This window comes from Lynx canadensis, chromosome C2, assembly GCF_007474595.2.
Source record: "Lynx canadensis isolate LIC74 chromosome C2, mLynCan4.pri.v2, whole genome shotgun sequence".
Classification (NCBI taxonomy): Eukaryota; Metazoa; Chordata; class Mammalia; order Carnivora; family Felidae; genus Lynx; species Lynx canadensis.
Window position 1 is genome coordinate 152,807,035 of NC_044311.2, and position 24,168 is coordinate 152,831,202.

The 24,168-nt window shown below is 42.4% G+C and overlaps 1 protein-coding gene across 1 annotated transcript in view; it reads left to right on the plus strand.

The window, feature by feature from the left end:
* The window catches only part of LOC115523499 (SH3 domain-binding glutamic acid-rich protein), a 60,228-nt gene that overhangs the window by 16,756 nt on the left and 19,304 nt on the right, over positions 1–24,168 (plus strand). Inside the window, exon 3 of the mRNA XM_030329595.1 lies at positions 2,452–2,534. Coding sequence (XP_030185455.1) covers positions 2,452–2,534 — 83 coding nt within the window. The remainder of the gene's footprint in view (positions 1–2,451; positions 2,535–24,168) is intronic.

The window sequence follows — 24,168 nt, forward strand, 5'->3', positions numbered from 1 at the left end:
TCCCCTCTGCCCTGCTCATGCTCTCTCTAAAAAAAGAAAAAAAAAAAAGACTAATGTTGGTTTTACCTCATGTCTAAAAAAGTTTCACTGGGTCTAAAATTCTGGGCTGATGGTTATTTTTTCTAAACACATGAGACTATTATGTTGCTTTCTTCCAACTTCTGTGTTGCTGTCCAGAAACCACTTGTCAATCTAATTGTCTTTCTTTCACGGGGAAGGGTCTTTTTCCTTCTCCCCCTTGCCCCTGCCTCCTTCACTCTCCCCTCCCACTCTGCCCCCCTTTTATAAAACTCCCCACCTTGAGGAGGCTCGAGGCTTTAGCCACTCTCGCTTTTACTCACCCTGGCATCAAAGTTGGCATAAAGATCTGCCAGCTTTGTTGCAAACCCAGCCTTGGTGTGTGCTTGTTCCTAGGACTCCTGGCCTCACCTGGTCGTGATCTTTCCTTTCGTATCACCAGCTCAGCAGTGCACCTACACTTCTTTTCTCAATCTGGCTTCTTCAGGGCATCTAATGCTACTCTAACGTGACTGGAAGTTGAAAAAACCATTTCATACTCATGATTTCCTGTATCTGTTTGTTAGCATCAAGTCAAAAATCACGACAAATCGTTCTTTGGTCCTCTGAAGCTGAAGGAGCTATTTGGACCCAAGTTGAAGCAGAGGACAGTTCACTCAACTATGAGGAAATCGTTCTCGACTGGAAAGCTTCTAGAGTTGGCCAACTAGAGAAGTCATAGATCTTTTCGGAATTTTTGAAAAACAGCATAAATTTATTTTATTATATTTCACCTGCTCTCTACGGGTACTAACGCATTCTATCATGTGATCCTTTACCAACGCCTAGCAAGTGGGTGCCCCAGGAATCAGCCAGAATTTCTGACACCAAAGGATCACTTGCTCACGATGCTCTGTTTCCTTCAACTCAGATTTGAGGCGGCTTACAAACATGTATTCAGCATACAAGAATAAATTTAATCACTGAGGGAATCCAGGCAACAGGTAGGAAAATAATAAAGCTTTGGACAAGGTCGACACACAAGAATACACAACACTTTCTTCCCCATGTCAGTGGCCTGTATTTGGTTTTAAGGTTCTTTTTATTTTATTTATTATTTTTATTTTATTTTATTTTTTTTTTAAATTTTTTTTTTCAACGTTTTTATTATTTATTTTTGGGACAGAGAGAGACAGAGCATGAACGGGGGAGGGGCAGAGAGAGAGGGAGACACAGAATCGGAAACAGGCTCCAGGCTCTGAGCCATCAGCCCAGAGCCTGACGCGGGGCTCGAACTCACAGACCGCGAGATCGTGACCTGGCTGAAGTCGGACGCTTAACCGACTGCGCCACCCAGGCGCCCCGGTTTTAAGGTTCTTAATACACATAAGAGTAGGGTAGACAGTAACACCACTGAGTTGGTGTGAGTGCCGTCTGTTCAAGCTGGGCCAGTCACATTGCCCTCAGTGTGTGAAGAGACTGTATCACTGCCCTGATGACACACATTGGCAGTCTGGAGAAGTAGTCTGGGGAATACCTCGTATGTTTTAATTGTATGAAATGAGGGGCGCCCGGGTGGCTCAGTCGGTTAAGTGTCCGACTTCGGCTCAGGTCATGATCTCACGGTTCGTGGGTTCGAGCCCCACGTCAGTCTCTGTGCTGACAGCTCAGAGCCTGGAGCCTGCCCCTGATTCTGGGTCTTTTTCTCTCTCTGCCCCTCCCCAACTTGTACGCTCTCTGTCTCTCTCTGTCTCTTTCAAGGATATGAAATGAAATTCTTCTGAGCTGTGGACCGTCGCACTACTGGTTTAGGGCTGGACCCGCCTGCTGGGTGGGCTGTGGTGGGGCAGCGGGGTGGCAGAGGGACTTCACTGAGCCCCAGACTTCAGTCAGTTACCAGGTCTCACCTCCTCCTGTAGTTTTTCCCCTTTGCCGAAACAAGTGTTGCTGTAAGCCCTCCGTAATCTTAAGGCTGCTGGGACCAGAAGGTCTGAGATGGGGCTGGTCCCCTAGAAGCTCCTATAGTAACACTGGAGAAATCCTGTGTCGTCTTAGTCCCCGCTGATCAGGGTCCAAATCCACGGGGCCAGATTACAAGGAAAGGAGCTAAAGATGTGAAACTTTTAGAGAATCCTTCACTCTATGTATCTGAGTCTTGTCAGCGATTCCTGAACACAAACTGGTGTGTGTGGGGGTGTGTGTGAGTTCTCACTGTTCTGTATTCCACACAGTGAAATGATAAAAACAAATGTAAAGTTCATGGTTAGAGATTCTTAACTTTGGGGGTTAGTCATCTTTGACAAAACAAACTGGGATAACCTTTTGTGTTAGCTTCTAGCTTAATGACTAATAAAAAAGATCAACTTAGGTAAATATTCTGGCTCTCCAGTGTGCAGTGGGTTTAAACATTTTTTTTCTTCTTTTTTTTTTTTTTTTTTTTTTTTTTGCTTCAAGGATTTTGACTCTTTCTTCTCTGCCAAAGAAGAGAATATTATTTATTCATTTCTTGGTTTGGCTCCCCCTCCAGGCTCAAAGGTAAGCTTACACACCCCATTGAGGCTCAGTACGAGTCATAATAAATGAAGATAGAAATCAGCATCCAAGCTGTTTAATAAATGATGATCTTTTTTAAAAAAAATTTTAATGTCTAATTTTTGAGAGAGAGAGAGACAGAGACAGAGCGTGAGTGGGGGAGGGGCAGAGAGAGGGGGAGACCCAGAATCTGAAGCAGGCTCCAGGCTCTGAGCTGTCAGCACACAGCCTGATATGGGGCTCGAACTCATTAATGGTGAGATCATGCCCTGAGCTGAAGTCGGACGCTTAACCAACTGAACCACCCAGATGCCCCATAAATGATGATCTTTAAGTTAACATGATTTTTAATATATTCCTTATTCTGATGAAGTCTTATGCATAGAGATAATGCAAAGTTTTTACTAAAGTATGTTCCAAAACTATGCTTTTCATATTTTTGCTATATTTTTTCTCTATTTTATACCTTGTTGTAGTAAGTTTTATAATACTGAAATTAAGAAATACTGCATTCAATAATTTTAAATACACTAAATAAAGATGTACAAATTTGAGTTCCCAGATAGTGTTTATGAAATTATTTTTTAATGAACTGACTTCTTATGTGACTTATTTTAGTTAATTTTACAATACTATATCACCCTATTTTAATTCTATTTAAAATGAGTTGAACTTTGCTTTTTTATCTGATAAAGAGGGGGGAAAGTAAAATCTAGACACAGTCTCAGCGGCTTTTTTTTTTCTTCTGGTGTCTCATCTTTGATTACGTAAAATTATTTCAGTTTCATACAGAATTATGCTAATGAAGCTAATATTAGGAATTTGCCTACTGGAGATCACCTAGCTTCAGTCTCTGCACCAAATCACTGCATCCTTACTTCTCCCGAGATCTCACACGTGATTCTCCACAGATACAAGACAAGTACACATTTGTTTGGTTCATGTATTTCTTAATTTGTTTGTACTCAGCTTCATTTCAAAAATGATTTGTGATGAGTGAGTCCAAATTAATTCTCATTGTAGGAGAAACACCTCAAAATGCTACCTTATAGAGATGGGTTGGTCTCAGAGGCATGTGGCCGTGCTGTCTTTCGTATGTCAGCATTCTTCAGGTAACGCCATTTGGGACCTCTTAGTGCTCAGGTTAACATGTGTGAGTCTAGCACCAATTCCTTGTCCAAAGGTAACATGTAGGTTTCACAGTTGGTTAATGGGTTTATAGGAGGAAGAAAATCTTCCCTTTTAGTGAAATACCTTTCTGGCCTGAGTCAACTTGAATGCAACACATTTCAAATGCCATATTGACAGTTAAAAAAAAAGGGTATTACAGGGGCGCCTGGGTGGCGCAGTCGGTTAAGCGTCCGACTTCAGCCAGGTCACGATCTCACGGTCCGGGAGTTCGAGCCCCGCGTCGGGCTCTGGGCTGATGGCTCAGAGCCTGGAGCCTGTTTCCAATTCTGTGTCTCCCTCTCTCTCTGCCCCTCCCCCGTTCATGCTCTGTCTCTCTCTGTCCCAAGAAAAATAAATAAATGTTGAAAAAAAAAATTAAAAAAAAAAAAAGGGTATTACATGCAATCTAATCTTTTTTAATTGGTGTAGGAGTTTGGTATGAGGGTTTTATTTGGTATAGGAGTTTGTTAACTGGGTCCTATTAGTTTAGTTATTATGTTTAAGACATGGTGCATTGGTGTTAAGGTATATTTCTTGGTGAGGACACTCAGGTGACTTGTGTCCTGAAGATAGGAAGGAAGGGTAGAGGGAAGACTGTTTCAGGCAAAGGGAACAGCAAGTGCAAAGGCCCTGAGGCAGGAAAGAGCCTGGAAATTGTAAGAGCTGCCACGAGGCCGGCATTGCCAGAGTGAGGGGTGGGGGTACCATAGGAGGTGGGATCTGCGGGTAGGCAGCCCATGGGCCACAGCAATGTTCCAGATTCTATCTCAGGTGCAGTGGAGATGATGTAAGAGGTTTAAGTGGAGAAGTAGTCTCTCTTTTGTTTGTTTTTGTTTTATTTTATTAATTATTATTATTATTTTTAAATATAATTTATTGTCAAATTGGCTAACATACAGTGTGTAAAGTGTGCTCTTGGTTTTTGGGGTAGATTTCCTGTGGTTCATTGCTTACATACAACACCCAGTGCTCATCCCAATAAGTGCCCTCCTCAATGCACATCACCCACTTTCCCCTCTCCCCCACGCTCCCATCAACCCTCAGATTGTTCTCTGTATTTAAGAGTCTCTTATGGTTTGTCTAGTGGAGAGGTATTCTTATCTCCTTCTTGAAAACTCATTTTGGCTACTATGGGATAAATGGACTAGAAGGGTACAAACTGTCTTGGCAATGGATGAGATATCATGGCGACTTGGACCAGGGTGGTGGGATAGAACGATACAGAGTGGAGATTTTAGGGCCTGTTTTGGAGGAAGACTTGGTAAGACTTGCTGATGGAATGAATGTGGGGGTGGGGATGGAACGAATGAGTGCTTCTAGCCGTTGGGTATAGACATTCACTTTGGTTGGAGGTGCCATCTTTACAGGGGGGTGTTAAGTTTGAACAAGACATCTAAGTGAAGAAGTGAGGTAGACAGTAGCGAGTTGATCTGTGTCTCATTGAGGTCTGGTGGAGGAGGCACATGGGGAATCCACTAGCATGTGGATGGGGCTAAAGTAGAGAGGGGGTCAGTAGCAAGGAGGCCGGGCTTGGAGGTGCTCCAAGCTTAAAGCGTAGAGGATAAGCAGAGGCTGGTTGAGGAGGCAAAGGTGGACAGTCTTGAGGCACGAGGAGACCCAGAGCGTGTGGTGTTAAGGCAGCCAAGGGGGAACATTTTTCACACAAGAGGGTCTGATGCTTCTGAGAGATTGAGTCAGTGAGGACAAAAAAGTGACCATCGGCCTAGATAACACAGAGGTCCTTGGTAGCCATGTCAGAAGTAGTCTCTGAGGAGGGGTGAAGATAGAAGCAAGATTGGGGGGGTTGAAGGAGAGCTGGTGTAAGAAGGAGGAATTACATATGGTCAGTTATCTCTGGGGAGTTTCCCAGGGATGGGAGAATGTGGCAGCAGCATTGTTTTTAAAGCGTCTGCACATTACTGCCGTGGGACCCTTGGGTCCAGGCGCTTTGAGCTGCTGGCGCCAGGTGTCCTTGCCTTCTCTCTCCTGCCACCTGCTGGACAGACTCCTGCTACTTCTCATCCTCCCCTTTCCAGGCCCCAGACCAGTGGGCGGTGGGAGGGGAGTCTAGATTTTACAGCTGAAGACCCAATGGGGGGTTTTGTAAACAACAAAGACTTTTCTATTCCGGGTCAATGGTAGTCTGGCCAAGCCTGGGAAGGAGGATTTTCCTTTAACCTTTTATAGGTCAAATTCTTAGACAGAGCCCCCCTCTTCCCCAGGAGTCGCAGTGAATGGGGGGCAGAGGGGCAGCAGAGCAGAACACCCTCTCTGTTCACAGACCATCCTGGGTGTCATGTTCTTTCCATTTCTTTTCTTGTAATGTGCTGTTTTTCGTAATGATCATTTCTTACTTTTTAAAAGTTTGTTTGTTTATTTTAACGTTTATTCATTTTTGAGAGAGACAGCGTGAAATGGGGGAGGGGCAGAGAGAGAGGGAGACCCAGAATCCGAAGCAGGCTCCAGGCTCCGAGCCGTCAGCACAGAGCCCGACGCGGGGCTCGAACTTACGGGCTACGAGATCATGACCTGAGCCAAAGTCGGACGCTCAGCTGACTGAGCCATCCAGGTGCCCCACTAACTCTTCAATTTTCTAATCTCTTCACTTTCATTTTCTGTGTTTTTGTCTTTCTCTCCCTTCTGGGACATTTCTTCCACTTTTTATACCACCTTCTATTTTCTCCCCTATCGATCTTGTTTTATTTCTCACAAACTTTTTTTTTCTCTTCGGTTTTCTCTGGCTACTCCCTTACCAAATAGCTTCCTGTTCTTGTTGTACAGGTTCATTATTTTTCTTACCTCTGAGTTTATTAAATATGGTTTTTCTTTTTACACACTTTCTTCAACTCTCTGCATTCTCTCTTTCTCTAAGTGCCCCCTTTCTCTGTTTCCTTTTTATTTTTATGTAAGATGTTTTTCTCAGATGTGTGGGGACCCTTGACTGTATTTAAGATCAAGGTGCTAAAAGGCTGAATGGATGCTCTCTATCCATGATCATGACTGTCTGGGTGGTAGACTTTCCCATGGGATGATTTAGAGAGGACTTACTGGCTTTCTGTTAGGGATCCTGTACCGTGGGCTTTTTCGGTTGGTTCAGGTGAACTTCTCCAGGGAGGAATCTTCCATTTCCTGAAGTGGTGGTGGGGGTGGTGGAGGTGATGGTGGTGGAGGTGATGGTGTTAGTGGGTGTGGAGGGGATAGTGGTGGGAGTGATGGCGGTGGTGATGGTGGTGGTGGTCGTGGAGGTGATAATGGAGATGATGACTGTGGTGGTAAGCGGAGAGTAATTCTGGTTGCCAGTGTTCTGGATGCAGGTTGGGAAGGGGGATAGGAATGTCTTCTTTTTTATGACGTGGACTTCTCAGGTAGATCCTGGGTCCCCACCTCAGCTGGCCTCATGATCAAGGGGTCAGAGTCTTTCTGGTCCAACTTGTGCAGAGACTAATCTCTTTGAGTAGGCAGTTGCCTGCCATCCAGGAATGTGGAGGGAATCTAAATCTGCTTCTCATTCCCCCTCATCCCTTTTTGTAAGAAATGATGTCTTAGATTTTTTGAGGTTAAGCCAATTATTACTCAACCATTTCCTTTTCTGCCTTCAAAATTTGTGCACTTTTTTTTTTAATGCAGTAGCCTCTCACTTGTTCTTTTTGTCCTTGTAAGTTTACCCTTTATTTATTTATTTTATTTATTTTTTTTTAATGTTTATTTATTTTTGAGACAGAGAGAGACACAGCATGAACGGGGGAGGGGCAGAGAGAGAGGGAGACACAGAATCGGGAGCAGGCTCCAGGCTCTGAGCCATCAGCCCAGAGCCCGACGCGGGGCTCGAACTCGCGGACCGCGAGATCGTGACCTGAGCTGAAGTTGGATGCTTAACCGACTGAGCCACCCAGGCGCCCCAATAAGTTTACCCTTTAAAAGAAAATGTCTTTGGGGCGCCTGGGTGATTCAGTCGGTTGAGCGTCCGACTTCAGCTCAGGTCATAATCTCACGGTCTGTGAGTTTGAGCCCCGCGTCGGGCTCTGTGCTGACAGCTCGGAGCCTGGAGCCTGCTTGGGATTCTGTGTCTCCCTGTCTCTCTGACCCTCCCCCGTTCATGCTCTGTCTCTCTCTGTCTCAAAAATAAATAAACATTAAAAAAAATTTTTTTTAATACAACAAAATGTCTTTTTTAAAAAACATGTTTATTTTATTTATTTTGAGAGAGAGAGAGAGAGAGAGAGACAGTGTGAGTGCAAGCTGGGGAGGGGCAGAGGGAGAGAGAGAGAGAATCCTGAGCAGATTCCACACTCATCGCAGAGCTTGATGAGGGGCTCAATCTCATGACTATGAGATCATGAATCTGAGCCAAAATACAGAGTTGGTTGTTAACATGCTGAGCCATCCAGGTGCCCTGAAAATGTCTTTGCTATCATGTCAGTGGGGTTCCGGGAAGGAGCCAAGGCAAGTAGCTGCATTTAATTTCCCACAAATAACTAGTAACTGCCTCTCATTTTCAATGACCCCAGTCTTCTCATAAAGTATCATCCTCTATTCTTCTATTAAGTTCTTTCCATATGTCAGTTAATTCTATCTAATTTATTTCAGTTATATAATGAAATTAAATGTCTAATTTTTGATTGTCTTTTTAAAAACACTATACGGAGATGTAATTCATACACTACACAGTTCACCCAGTGAAAGTATGCAATTGACGGCTTTTTAGTATATTCACAGAGTTGTACAACCATCACATCACCACGATCTACTTCCAGAACATTTTCATCAGTCACTCCCCAAAAACCCCAACCTCCACTAGCTGTTACACACCCCCCCCCCCAAAAAAAAAACTACCCATTCTCTCAGCACTAAAGAACCACAAATATACTTTTTTCTATGTAGATTTTCCTCTTCTGGGCCTTTTGTATAAATGGAATCACACAACATTTTGTTCTTTGTGCCTGTCTTCTTTAACTTAGCATAATGCTATCAAGGTACATCCTGTTTCTGGTATATATCAGGACTTCTTTTTTATGCAGATAACATTTTATTTTGTGGATAGACCAGTTCTCTTCATCCATTTACCAGTTGATGGACACTTGAATTGTTTTCATTTTGGGGCTATTCTGAGTAATGGTCTTACGACCATTTGTGTATCTTTTGTTTAATTTTATTTTAAATAGTGCTATTTTTTAGTAGAGAATCACTTGTATAGGTTTAAAAACCCAGGTACCTGAGTTCTGCTTCAGACCCACTGATCCTGAATTGCTGGGGAGAGGCCGAAGGATCTCCATTTTTAAAATGTTCTTTGATTTAGGGGTGCCTGGGTGGCTCAGTCGGTTAAACATCTGATTTCGGCTCAGGTCATGATCTCACGATTCATGAGTTTGAGCCCTGTGTCAAGCTCTGTGCTGACAGCTTGGAGTCTGGACCCTCCTTTGGATTCTGTGTCTCCCTCTTTCTCTGTCCCTCCCCTGCTTGCCCTCTGTCTGTCTGTATCTCTTTCTCTCAAAAATAAACATTTAAAAAAAGTTAAAAAAAAAAGTTCTTTGGTTGATTCTGATGCACACTTCTGTTTAGCAGCCACTAACTTAGGGACTCATTTAAATATTCATGTACGTGCCTCTCCAAAATGAATGCGATAACATATTTGCTTTGGTTAAAAAACTCGTAGAGAAACTATGAGGTCACTTTGCTTCCTTCCTTCCCTGGAGACCACAAACATCATGAATTTTTAAAAAATTATATATAAAACTATATGTAAAAACTGTATATTTATCTGCATAAGCAGTACATATGTTTTGTATTTTTAATGCCTAATCAGTATCACCTTTTTTAGAATGTTCTATAGCTGGCTCTTTAAAAAAACAACATTATGCTTTGAGATGTATCTACACTAACGTATGTAAATCTGTTTCAGCCTCTGCTGTGTTTTATCTTGTCCCATTTAAAAAATATCTAATCTTAATTTTTAAATCCTGTCTTGATTTGTGCTTAAATACTGTCATGTTACATGAAATTCTTTTTTTTTTTTTATTTTTTTTTTAACGTTTATTTATTTTTGAGACAGAGAGAGATAGAGCATGAACGGGGGAGGGTCAGAGAGAGAGGGAGACACAGAATCTGAAACAGGCTCCAGGCTCTGAGCAGTCAGCACAGAGCCCGACGCGACGCTCGAACCCACGAACTGCGAGATCGTGACCTGAGCTGAAGTCGGACACTTAGCCGACTGAGCCACCCAGACGCCCCTGAAATTCTCTTTAAGGAGAATAAAGGGATGGCCATGGCATTATAAAACCCAGCGTAGCGAGAGCTAAGAGACCATCCAGTCCAGATTCTTCTCTTCCAGAGGAGGGACTTGAAGCCCACAGGGTTTACAGATACTCCATTCACTAGCGGCATAGACTGTGCTAGAATGGTGGTGTCAGCATTGCTTGGCTTTATAGGTGTTTATGCATGCACACATGGAGAAAGTCCTTCAGGTGTCCTTTGGGAAGACAGACACTTCATGATTTATGGAAATGATATTATTTGTCACAGTGTCATTTTGTAGTAAACAACACTGTGGAGAAGTAGCAGCAAGTAAATTAATCTAGCTCTAAAAATAGACACCTTGACAATTACATAGAAAATGTATGCTTATAAAATATTAAGTATTATACACCACATTTTTGCTTTTAGAATATTGTTCTTGTCTAAGGCGGGAGCAGCAGGTCATCTTCCCCAAGAGGGCCTTGCAAGTGAGCACTGGCTCCATTAAGGCAACTTTAGTTCTTTAAAGCCATCTGGTCATATCTGATTAAATGAACATCATTCTTAATACCACACTCCAGGCAAGGCTTTGATTGCATAACCAGTTTCCAGTTAATGCCCTGGCAATAAGGAATACACATCCTTCTCCTTTTTTTTTTTTTTAATGTTTATTTTATTTTTGAGACAGACAGAGCATGAGCGGGGGAGGGGCAGAGAGAGAGAGAGACCCAGAATCCCAAGCAGGCTCCAGGCTCCGAGCTGTCAGCACAGAGCCCGACGCGGGGCTCGAACCTGTCAACTGGGAGATCATGACCTGAGCCGACGTCGGATGCTCAACTGACTGAGCCCCCCAGGCGCCCCAAGGAATACACATTCTTACTGAACCCAGGCAAATAACTATATTGCCCTGAAACATGGAAAGACTTAACAAGAATCTTCGAATTCTGAAGGAGTCAGGCAGAGAGGGTATCACTTACAAATGTCTCATTTCAACTTACAAAAATAGAGCCTCCTACATTGTTGAGATTTATAAAAAGCTTAAGAGGAAAGACAGAGGGTTTCCTCATATGTCCAGAAAATAGGACATTAAAATAACGTCAACAGTATTCCAAACAAAACCTGTCCTCATCCATCACTGATTCGTTCAGGTCTATGTAATTCTTGTTCCACTGGACCTGCGGTTCGTAGTTTCATGAACCCATCTGCTTCTCAAGTGAAATTCTGGAAATCCTGACTCAGTCCACTGGTATGGTACCAGTGATCTTTGAGCATTGCCATCAGAAGCCTATCCGCAAAAGCACCTGCCATATAATCCTTTTCCATGGGGCTCTGGGTCATTCTGTGTGGCAGGTGAGGCATTCTGGCTCCCCGCGGACTGGAAAAGCTTTCAGGGAAGCATCCAAATAAAACAAGCTAAGAAAAATCTCTGCGGATGACGACAAAAGACTTAAAATAACTATGGTTAATTTTATAACTGATAATTTTCAAAGGTGAAAGACTTTATGGGAATTATAACAAGAATAATGGCCCGGTATGAACATTTGGTTGTTTCTGTGGCGTGCAAAACAAAATAATAAAGTCAATCCAAAAAGTTTTAGACAAAGTATCTATAAACACAATCACTAAACCTATTTTCAAAGAAGATAGCAAACATTATATTTTATTTGTAAAAATGGATGAATAGCGGAAAACTTAAAAAAAAATTTTATTTAATTAATTAATTTTTCATTTATTTATTTATTTATTTAATATGCATCCAAGTTAGTTAGCATATGGTGCAACAATGATTTCAGGAGTAGATTCCTTAATGCCCCTTACCCATTTAGCCCATCCCCCCTCCCACAACTCCTCCAGCAACCCTGTTTGTTTTCCATATTTAAGAGTCTCTTATGATTTGTCCTCCTCCCTGTTTTTATATTATTTTTGCTTCCCTTCCCTTGTATGCATCTGTTTTGTATCTTAAGTTCCTCATATGAGTGAAGTCATATGATATTTGTCTTTCTCTAATTTTGCTCAGCTTAATAATACCCTCCAGTTCCATTCACATAGTCGCAAATGGCAAGGTTTCATTCTTTTTGATTGCCGAGTAATACACCATTGTATATATATACCACATCTTCTTTATCCATTCATCCATCGATGGACATTTGGGCTCTTTCCATACTTTGGCTGTTGTCGATAGTGCTGCTGTAAACATGGGGGTGCATGTGTCCCTTCGAAACAGCACACCTGTATCGCTTGGATAAATGCCTAGTAGTGCAATTGCTGGGTCATAGGGTAGTTCTGTTTTTAGTTTTTTGAGGAACCTCCATACTGTTTTCCAGAGTGGCTGCACCAGCTTGCATTCCCACCAGCAGTGCAAAAGAGATCCTCTTTCTCCACATCCTCGCCAACCAACATCTGTTGTTGCCTGAGTTGTTAATGTCAGCCATTCTGACAGGTGTGAGGTGGTATCTCATTGTGGTTTTGATTGGTATTTCCCTGATGATAAGTGATGTTGAGCATTTTTTAATGTGTCAGTTGGCCATCTGGACGTCTTCTTTGGAGAAGTGTCTATTTATGTCTTTTTCCCATTTCTTCACTGGATTATTTGTTTTTTGGGTGTTGAATTTGATAAGTTTTTTATAGATTTTGGATAATAACCCTTTATCTGATATGTCATTTGTGAATATCTTCTCCCATTCCATTGGTTGCCTTTTAGTTTTGCTGATTGTTTCCTTCTCTGTGCAAAAGCTTTTCATTTGGTGAGGTCCCAGTAGTTCATTTTTGCTTTTGCTTCTCTTGCCTCCAGAGACGTGTTGAGTAAGAAGTTGCTGCGGCCAAGATCAAAGAGGTTTTTGCCTGCTTTTTCCTCTAGGATTTTGATGGCTTCCTGTCTTACGTTTAGGTCTTTCATCCATTTTGAGTTAATTTTTGTGTATGGTGTAAGAAAGTGGTCCAGGTTCATTTTTCTGCATGTTTTGGTCCAGTTTTCCCAGCACCATTTGCTGAAGAGACTATCTTTATTCCATTGAATATTCTTTCCTGCTCTGTCAAAGATTAGTTGGCCATACATTTGTGGGTCCATTTCTGGGTTCTTTATTCTGCTCCATTGATCTGAGTGTCTGTTTCTGTGCCAGTTTTTTGTTTTTGTTTTTGTTTTTGTTTTTTTTTTAGAGAGAGGTTGCAAGTGAGCAAGGGGCAGAGAGAGAGAGAGAGAGAGAGAGAGAGAGAGAGAGACAGGATCCCAGGAGGGACAAAGACAGATATAGAGAGAGGGAGTGAGAAGCAGGGCTCCCCTGAAGGGGAGCTCATGCTTTTTACCCAAAGTGGGGCTTGAGCTCACCCCACGTGGGGCTCATGCTCACCTGATGTGAGACTCGAACTCATGAACCGTGAGATCATGACCTGAGCCAAAGTCAGATGCTTAACGACTAAGCCACCCTGGCGCCCTGAGGAAAACTCTTGATATAACACAATTACCCAGAAACATACTAGACCACGAATATACCCAGCATATGTGCCATGAAATATACCACGAATGCCAAGCACATTCTTACCATATATGGTAGGAATATATCAATAATATTCAGTAAGGACATTCAGTAGGTCTGGAGTGGATCCTAAACACCTATATATTAAGAAAACTATATGAGTAGGTGATGGGAATACCCAATTGAAAACTACTGTTCCAGAATATGCTAGATTGAAATGAAAGAAGTAAAGATTTGATCAAGTTAGGATTTAAAGCAAATTACTGAAGTTATGATTGATAACCTATACCACGGTTGTCAAATGTCAGGAAAAGAAGCACCAGGAATCAGTGTCTTTGATACATTATTTCAGGCACGGGAATATTACTAAGCTATCAACAGCAAACATCCACTTATATATATAATTAGATTGCCTCTAGCTGGTGGAGAGGAAGACAGTCATGCCCACCTTAGAGCACTGTTCATACACCGCAGGGGGGCGGGGGGACGACTGGGCGTCAGAATCCTGTATCCCAGGGAGGCTCTAACACTCCCAACAGCAACACCCACATTGCTCACAAGAGCCTTCCAGACCCTCTGGCCAAGTCAGGCCACGTCCTCTTTGGGAAGGTGGCTTTGCTCTTGGGACACGCCCCCGTCTGATGAACGACACACAGATGACGCACCTGCATCGTGTCATTTTGGGCCCCAAATGATGTGTGATGAAAGTTTTGATACCCGTTTTCTGGCATGATCGGTGAGCTCCCATCGAAAGCAGTTTTGATTCCCGGCAACAATATCTCAGCCAGCGAGGCATTTCCTGGTGACCTGCGGGAGGAAGAGCAGGCGACCAGGTGACTGGGGCGCCTTCCACCGAAGGAGACGCGGAGAAACCTCGAGGGCGGGGAGCCGTGAGAGGCACGAGTCTGCGGCACAAGCACGTGTTCTGGGACTTCCTGACCTGACACTGCAAGGTGAAGGACAGCGTGGACGCAGGGGAGGCCCGATGGTGGTCCAGGGGCTCCGCAGGGGGAAATACACGGAGCAGGAAATAGAACCGTGAAGGAGACACCATGCGTGGGAGCCAGGAGTCTGGAATTCGGACGCGCCCGACCTGCGAACACACGGGGGTTCCAGGAAGAACAGAAGTCCCGATGGAAGAGAAGGAATTGTGAAGGGCACGCGGGAGGGCCCGCCAGGTGAAGATACTGGCGCCCCTGGTCCCCTGAGCGCGGGAGCCCGGAGCGGAGCCGTCTGCGGACCGGGAAGCGGGGAGGCGCGCCCGAAGGTGGCGGTGGCAAGCAAAGGGCTGATGTGAAGGGGGAAACGAAGGCCCAGAGCCCTGCCCAGGTGGGAGGGACCCCCAGGAGGTGTATTTCAGCCTGGGGTTCGGGAGGCTGGGGAGTGATGGGGAGCAGGCCGGAAGCGGGGACCCTGTGCCCAGCAGCACCCTGCCTTTAGCCCTGCAGTGATCAGGGGTCAGCAGAGGTCCCTGTCCCCGGGCGGGGCGGGGCGCGAGCTGGGGGCGGGGCCGGGAGCGGCTCCTCCCCAGGGGGGCGGGGTTAGGGCTGCCCTTCAGGAGCACCGGAGAGCTGTCAATGCTGTTTGAATCCAGGCTACCTCCAAGATCAGTTAAGCCAAGCTACTAGTTTGTGAGCCACTTCTGTAAGGGAAGACACTGTAATGATAGTGACATCAGGAAATTTAAACTATCTCAGAAGAATCCAGGAGTTGTGGAAGGGACTATGTAAAGACGGACTTACGTGAGAGTATCTACAATGGGTGGAAGTATGGAGAGAAGAAAGGAAATGCAGGTGTTCTGCAAATGTCGCTTTAATTGGAGGAAGGCAGGTAAGCCATTTTGATGGGGGTCCTTTATATCACACAATTGTGATAAATTAACAGGGAGCTTTCAGTTTTGTGGATAGGAAACTAAGCAGCAGTGAAAAAACCACTTCAGAACCGTTAGATGAACAAGGTCGAGGGCAGAGCTGAGGAAGACAGAATGAAGAAACTTAAGCCAGGAAAGTAGTGAAGGGAATAGAGTGGAAAAGACAGATGAAGAGTGAATTAATATGGCAGAAGGAATTGAATTCACTCTATCAGTTGTTCCAATGAGTTTGAAGAGGCTGAAACTTCCTGCCACCCCCTTTCCCTCCACCCCCGAAAGAAGAAAAATAAAAGAAAAAAGGCAAGTCAGTCTGGATTCTTGCATAGTTGTTCCACAGCTGATGAGAGAGGGGTGTTAAGATCCTAAATAAGTCAAGAGAAAGACAGGTATCCTATGATTTCACTCATAGATGGAATTTGAGAAACTCAACAGAGGAACATAGGGGGAAGGAAGAAAAAATAAGATAAAAACAGACAGGGAGGCAAACCGTAAAAGACTCTTAAATACAGAGAAGAACCTGAGGGTTGCTGGAGGGGAGGTGGGTGGGGGATGGGCTAGATGGGGGATGGGAATTAAGGAGGGCACTTGTTGGGATGAGCACTGGGTGTCATATGTAAATGATGAATCACTGGGTTCTATTCCTGAAACCAAGACTACACTGTATGTTAACTAACTCGAATTTAATTAAAGAAAAAAAAAGATCTCCAACTACGATTGTGAGTTGTCTGCTCCTCCCTTTAATCCTGCCAATTTATGCTCTGTATCGTTCATAACTCGGTGGTTACGTGCATTCATACTGATGAGTGTTATGACTTCCTAATGGATTGACATTTTTATCAACTTCAGAGGTCCCTTCTTCAGTCTCTGGTAACTCTCTTTGTCTTTCTGTTTTTTCATCATGACATTAAGTCCACTCCAGACTTCTGCTTGCGGTTCGCGTGGTGTATCTCTTACCATCCATTTACTTTCAACCTACCTGTGCTTTTATTTTTATGGTGTGTCTTTGTAGACAAGGTAAATTGATGCTTGTGCATTTTCATTCATTCTGACAGTCTCTGTGGTGGCACCATTTAGTCCATTAATTTTTAAGTAATCATTGAATTGGTTTTGTTTAGATTATTATTATTTTATTATTCCCTTTCATTCCTTAGTTTGATGTCATTTTGCTTTCTTTCAGGTTATTTGAGTGTATTTTAGAATTCCCTTTCAATTTACCTATTGGATTTTTGGCTGTACGTCTTTGAACTACTGTGTGCTGACTGCTCTAGTGATTGTAGTGTATATTGTTAGCATTTCACAGTTTAGTTAGAGTTAGTATTGCAACACTTTATAATATGTGGAAGCATTGCAGTCATATATGTGCATTTACTGGCCTCATCCTTTATGCTGTCTTAGCATGTGTATTACACTTGTGTGTATATCAACTCTGTAATATTGTAATTTTTGCATCAAACAGTCCTATGTATTTTAAAGAAAGCAAGAGGAAGAAGAATCTTTTCTATTTACCCAGACTTTAAAAAAAATTTTCTGATGCTTTTTATTCTTCCTGAAGAGTCAAGTTTCCATCTAGTGCCATTTTGGCCCCAAGAATGTCCTTTAGCCTGGTGCATTGTTCTAGAGTGCATGTTTGCTGGCAATGAGTTTTCTGTGTGTGTGTGTGTGTGTGTGTGTGTGTGTGTGTGTGTGTGTTTAAGTGTCTTTATTTACTCTGAGAGAAAGAGAGTGCATGTGAGCGAGGGAGGGGCAGAGAGAGATTGGGAGAAAGAGAATCCCAAACAGGCAAGCTCCATGCTGTTGGCACAGAGCCCCACTTGGGGCTCGATCCCATGAACTGTGAGATCATGACCTAAACTGAAACCAAGAGTCAGATGCTTAACTGACTGAGCCACCCAGGCACCCTCTCTTAGTGTTTCTTTCTTTTTTTCTTTTCTATTTTTTAACTGAAGATGTCTTGGCTTTCATTCTTTTTTTTTTTTAATTAAAAAATATTTATTTATTTTTGAGAGAGAGAGAGAGACAGAGTGCGAGCAGGGGAGGGGCAAAGAGGGAGGGAGACACGGAATCCAAAGCAGGCTCCAGACTCCAAGCTGTCAACACAGAGCTGGACGCAGGGCTTGAACTCACAAACTGTGAGATCATGACCTGAGCCGAAGTCGGATGCTTAACCGACTGAGCTGCCCAGGTGCCCCTTGGCTTTCATTCTTGAAGAATGTTTTTAATGAGTGTAGAATTCTTAGTTGACAGTTTTTTTCTTTCAGCACTTTGAGAGAGAAAGAGAGAGAGAGAGAGCACTCAGGGGAGGAGCAGAGAGAGGGAGAGAATCCCAAGCAGGCTCTGCATTATCAGTGCAGAACCTGATGTGGGACCTAATCTCACAAACCGCAAGATCATGACAAGTTGAAACCAGGAGTCAGATGCTCAACTGACTGAGCCACCCAAGCACCCCTCTTTCAGCACTTTATATGTGTTTTTTGCTTTTGTCTTGTGGTCTCTACTTTTTTTTTTCTTAAGTTTATTTATTTTGAGAGAGAGAGAGTGCAAACAAAGGAGGGACAGAGAGAGGGAGGGAGCATCCCAAGTGCACACACCATTTGTGCAGAGCTTGATGCGGGGCTCGAACCCATGAATGGTGAGGTTATTACCTGAGCCAGAGTCATACGCTTAACTGACCGAGCCACCCAGCTACCTCTGGTCTCTATACTTCTGATGAGACATTGCAGATTATTTGAATCCTTGTTCCCTGTATGTGATATGTTATTTTTCTCTGGTCGCTTTCAAGATTTCTGTTTCGCATTGGTTTTCAGCCATTTGATTATTAATGTGCCTAAAAATGATTTTCTTTGTACTTATGTTTATTGGGGTTTGCTGAGATTCTGGACTCTGTAAAAATATGTCTTTCACCAAATTCAGGAACATTTTAGCCATTATACTTTCAAATATTATTTCTGCCCCATTTGCTGTCATTTCTCCTCCTGAAACTCTAATTACATACGTGTGAAAACTTTTGTTATTATTCCATACTTCCCTGAGGCTTTTTTCATTTTTTTTTAATGTTTATTTATTTTTGAGACAGAGAGAGACACAGCATGAGCAGGGAAGGGGCAGAGAGAGAGGGAGACACAGAATGTGAAGCAGGCTCCAGGCTCTGAGCTGTCAGCACAGAGCCCAATGCGGGGCTCGAACTCACGAACTGTGAGATCATGACCTGAGCCGAAGTCAGACACTTAACCAACTGAGCCACTCAGGCGCCCCCTTTTTTCATTTTTAAAATATCTGTTTCTCTCTGATCTTCAAATTAGATGATCTCTTTATCTCTTTCTTTCTTTCTTTCTTTCTTTCTTTCTTTCTTTCCTTATTCATTCATTCATTCATTCATTCATTTACATTTTAGAGTGAGTTGGGGGAGGGGGAGAAGTAGGGGGAGAGAGAATCTTAAGCAGGCTCCACACACAGTGCAAAGCCCAACTTGGGGCTCGATCCCACGACCCTGGGATCATGACCTGAGCTGAAGTCAAGATTCAGATGTTCAACCAACTGAGCCACCCAGGTGTCTCCAGATTTCTGTTGGTCTTATCTTTTATATTCACTTATTTTTTCCTCTGTCATTTTCCTTCTACATTCTGCATCTAGTCTAGTGAGCTTTTTACTTCAGACATTATCCTTTTTCAGTTCCAAAATGTTCCACCTGTTTGATTTTTATTATTTTCATTTCTCTGCCAATGAACACTTTTCAATCGTCTTATCATTGCAAGCATGTTTTCCTTTACTTCTTTGACCACGGGTAGAATGATTGCTTTGACATCCTTGTCTGCTAATTCCAACCTCTGGGTCCTTCCACAGAGGGTTTCCACTTATTGGTTTTTTTTCTCTTGAGGAGGGGTCATAGTTTCCTTGTTCTTTTTATGTCAAGCATTTTGGATTGTGTCTGGGACATTGTGAATGTTGTGTTGTGCAGACTGTATTTTGTTACATTCCTCTGAAAAATGTTGATGATTTTATTCCAGCATACACTTAATCTGTGGGACTCAGATTGCAAACTCTATGTTTCTAGTAGCAGCTCAGATCTCAGCTGAGTTATTTTTATTTTAGCCAAATCAGTCCCATGCATGCATGGTTAGGGGCTCAACTGGAGATTTTGCAGAGTTTATATACAGAATTTGGGGCTCCCTCTCTCCCGTCCAGTATTCTGTCCTCATTTGCTGGTAGCTGTGGTTGCCCCAAGTTCTGCTTTCTGATTCTTCAGGCCAAAAATCCTGAGGTTTTTTGTTGTGGTTTTATTTCCCCCGTAACATTTGCTTATTGTCAGACTTAAAAGCCCTGAAAACAGTAACTCACTCAGTGTCATTCTCATCTTTTTTATTTTTTTAAAATTTTATTTATTTTGAAAGAGAGATTGAGATCAAGCAGGGGGAGGCACAGAGAAGAGAAGGAGTCTCCTCCCTGTCAGCACAGAGCCCAACGCAGGGCTCAAACTCACGAACCGTGAGATCATGACCTGAGCCAGAGTTGACTGTTTAACAGACTGAGCCACCCAGGCGTCCCTCATCTATTTTTTTAAACCATTTTAACCATTTTTTTTTAATTAAAAAAAAATTTTTTTTTTAGATTTATTTATTTTTGATAGAGACAGAGCACAAGCGGGGGAGGGGCAGAGAGAGAAGGAGACACAGAATCCAAAGCAAGCTCCAGGCTCTGAGCTGTCAGCACAGAGCCCGACGCAGGGCTCGAACTCACAAACTGCGAGATCATGACCTGAGCTGAAGTCGGACGCCTAACAGACTGAGCCACCCAGGCACCCCTTTAACCATTTTTAAGTGTACAGTTCCGTAATGTTAAGTAGATTCACAATGCTGTGCAAAAGATCTCCAGAACTTTTTCACTTTGCAGAACTTTATACTCCTGCAACTCCCAATTTCCTCCTCTCCCCAGTCCCTGGTCACCAGCATTTCACTTTCTGTTTCTATAAATTTGACTATTTTAGGTATGTCATATAAATAGAATCAAAAACATTTGTCTTTTTGTGAGTGGCTTATTTCATTTAGCATCATGCAATCAGGGTTGCTCGGTGCTGTGGCCCATGACAGGATAACTTTTCTTTTTAAGGCCTCATGATACTCCCTTGGACGTATATACCACTTTTTGTTTATTCATTCATTCACGGATGGACATTTGGATTGTTTCTACCTCTTAGCTGTTATGAATAATACTGCTATGAACATGAACATGCAAATAATTTTTATCATGTTAAGTATCAACTCCCTCTTGAATCTTCTTACTTTGGTTTGTTTTCCTATTTTTCCTTTTGTTCTGTTTGTTCGTTTGTTTTAAGTAGGCTCCACACCCAATGTGGGGCTTCAACTCATGACCTTGAGATCAAGAGTTGCATGCTCTACTGACTGAGCCAGCCAGACACCCCTGTTTTGTTTTGTTTTATCTTTTAAACTCAGAATTTATAGTCATTATCTGTTGGAGGGTTGGGTTTATTATTTTTTTTATTTAAAAAAAATTTTTTTTTTAATGTTTATTTATTTTTGAGACAGAGAGAGACAGAGCATGAACGGGGGAGGGTCAGAGAGAGTGAGACACAGAATCTGAAACAGGCTCCAGGCTCTGAGCTGTCAGCACAAAGCCGGATGCGGGGCTCGAACCCACGGACCGCGAGATCGTGACCTGAGCCGAAGTCAGCCGCCCAACCGACTGAGCCACCCAGGCGCCCCTTGGAGGGTTGGGTTTAAAAGGAGATCACTTGGCTATAATGGAATTGGGATTGACAGTGAAATTGGATTTTAACAAAGATTGACCCATATGTTATATATAAGAGCATAGTAAAACAATCATTCAAAGAAAAAATTGAAATAAAGGGATGAGCAGGCACATACAGACAACAAGAGAGCTGGAGTGGCATTAATATCAGATAAAGAGGAATTCAAGGCCAAAAGCTTTAAGTAGCTGAAAAAGATATTATATAATGAAAAATGATAAAAATCTATGAAGAAAATATAGTAGTCATGTATCTTTATGGATCATGCTAAACAGCAGTCAAGCACATCAATCAAAAACTCCTAGAAATAGGGGCGCCTGGGTGGCGCAGTCGGTTAAGCGTCCGACTTCAGCCAGGTCACGATCTCGCGGTCCAGGAGTTCGAGCCCCGCGTCGGGCTCTGGGCTGATGGCTCAGAGCCTGAAGCCTGTTTCCGATTCTGTGTCTCCCTCTGTCTCTGCCCCTCCCCCGTTCATGCTCTGCCTCTCTCTGTCCCAAAAATAAATAAACGTTGAAAAAAAAAAAAAAAAACTCCTAGAAATACAATGAAAACTTGTTAAAAATATCTTTCAATAAATATGTTTTACTTGTTACTTATCAGACACTATTTTAAGCATGCACACAACTATAATTAGAAGCTTCATTTAATACATATGTATAGGATATACATCCACATGAATACCAGTATGTTAGATAGATATTAATAAAATATATTCTTCCCTTGTGCTTCCTCAAACAATTTCCATAGCTATCATACACCGGGTCACAAAGAAAACCTTTGTAAATTTCAAAAGGGGATGATTTTACAGACTACGTTCTTTTTTTTTTTATGGCTTTTGGAAAGCCCTTTTTATTTTATTTATTTATTTTTTAATTTTTTAAATATTTACTTTTGAGAGAGAGAGAGAGAGAGAGACAGAGCATGAGAGGGGTGAGGCAGAGAGAGAGGGAGACACAGAATCCAAAGCAGGCTCCAGGCTCTGAGCTGTCCATACAGAGCCCGACGCCGGGCTCGAACTCATGAACTGTGAGGTCATGACCTGAGCTGAAGTTGGACACTTAACCGACTGAGCCACCCAGGTGCCCCTTTACAGACTGCATTCTTATCCCAACTACAGAATCACAATCTGAAAGACAAATATTGTAAAAAATTAAGAAATAAACGTACAGTATACCATTTCAAATAACTCCGTATCCAAAAAAAATTTAGCACTGATATTACAGATCATCAAGTAATAAGCAAGAGAGATTATTTCATACCCAAACCCCAATATAGAGCCAGATCTCTGTACAGAGTGAAATTGTTAACTTTAAACACTCTACAAAACCAGGGTAAAAGCTTAGTAAAATAAATATTCAATTTAAAAATTGACAACAGGAGGGGTGCCTGGGTGGCTTGGTCAGCTATGCATCTGACTTTTGATTTCGGCTCAGCTCATGATCTCAGTTTGTGAGATGGAGCCCTGAGTCGGGCTCTGCACCGACAGCACAGAACCTGCTTGGGATTCTCTCTCCCTCTCTCTGCCCCTCCCTTTCTCGTGTGTGTGTGTGTGTGTGTGTGTGTGTGTGTGTGTGCACCTTCTCTCTCTCTAAAAAAAAAGTAACAACAGGAAAATAAAATTAAAAAGTAGGCAGTATGAACCAATAAAAAGAAAAACCAGGGGCACCTGGATGGCTCAGTTGGTGATGATCTCATAGTGGGTTCGAGCCCTGTGTTGGGCTCTGTGCTGACAGCTCAGAGCCTGGAGCCTGCTTCAGATTCTGTGTCTCCCCCTCTCTGCCCCTCACCTGCTCATGCTCTGTCTCTCTCTCTCTCAAAAATAAATAAACATTAAAAAAAAAAAACAAAAAAAGAACAACCAAAATAAATACAAAAGAAGGAGAAAGTATGTGTCTGTGTGCCTATGGACATGTGTATAGGTACATATATATAATTTATATGTGATTTTAAGAAATGTAATTTGAATGTACATATATGTAATTTGACTATATATAATTTTAACAGAGAAATGAAATAGATAAAACCCCTCACCAGTTGACATATTACTCAGAATGCTTTCCATTATACGTAGATCAATTCCTGTTATAAATACTGAGGGGAAAAGTCTGAAAATGTTAGCAAATGTATAATGCAAAGCAGAATTTATTCTATTAACATAATTACACAGAACTGATTAATGGAGAAAGCCTACATGATTCCATAAGTACAAAGAAGAGATTTGATACAATTCTTCAAATATTCCTAGTTAAAATTAAAATGGATTAAAATATAAATAGAAAGAAACTAATTAACCATGATAAAAACCAATTATCAAAAGGCAACTGTGCCACAATGAATCATGAAATGTTGAAATCAGTTCTTTTACAATTAGAAGCAAAACAGACATGCCTGTCATCACTGTATTATTATTAAACTTTGTTTTAGAAACTGTATTTATTATAGTAATGTAAAAGAAAGAAAATGTCTTGTATATGTAGTATGTAAGAAATTTAAAAATTATCTTTATTTATTAAATTTTTTTGATGTTTATTTATGTTTGAGAGAGAGAGAAAGAGAGAGAGAGAGGGACAGAGTGTGAGCGGGGGAGGGGCAGAGAGAGACGGAGACACAGAATCGGAAGCAGGCTCCAGGGTGAGCTGTCAGCCCAGAACCCGACGCGGGGCTCCAACTCATGGAACTGCGAGATCGTGACCTGAGCCGAAGTCGGATGCTCAGCTGACTGAGCCACCCAGGCGCCCCCAAAATTATCTTTATTTTTATATGATGCAACCGTACACCTGCAAATCTCAAGAAACTCCAATAAAATCTATTAAAATTAATATGAGTTTATTAAATTTCTGGATAAAAGAAAAACACTAAAAAATTAGGAGTTTTTTCGGGGCACCTGGGTGGCTCAGTCGGTTGAGCGTCTGACTTCAGCCCAGGTCATGATCTCGCAATCTGTGAGTTCGAGCCCCGCATTGGGCTCTGTGCTGACAGCTCTGAGCCTGGAGCCGCCTTCAGATTCTGTGCCTCCCTCTCTGTCCCTCCCCTGCTCACGTTCTGTCTCTCTCTCTGTCTCTCAAAACATTAAAAACATTAAACATTAAAAAAAATTAGTAGGAGTTTTCATTTATATCAACAATAATGGATAG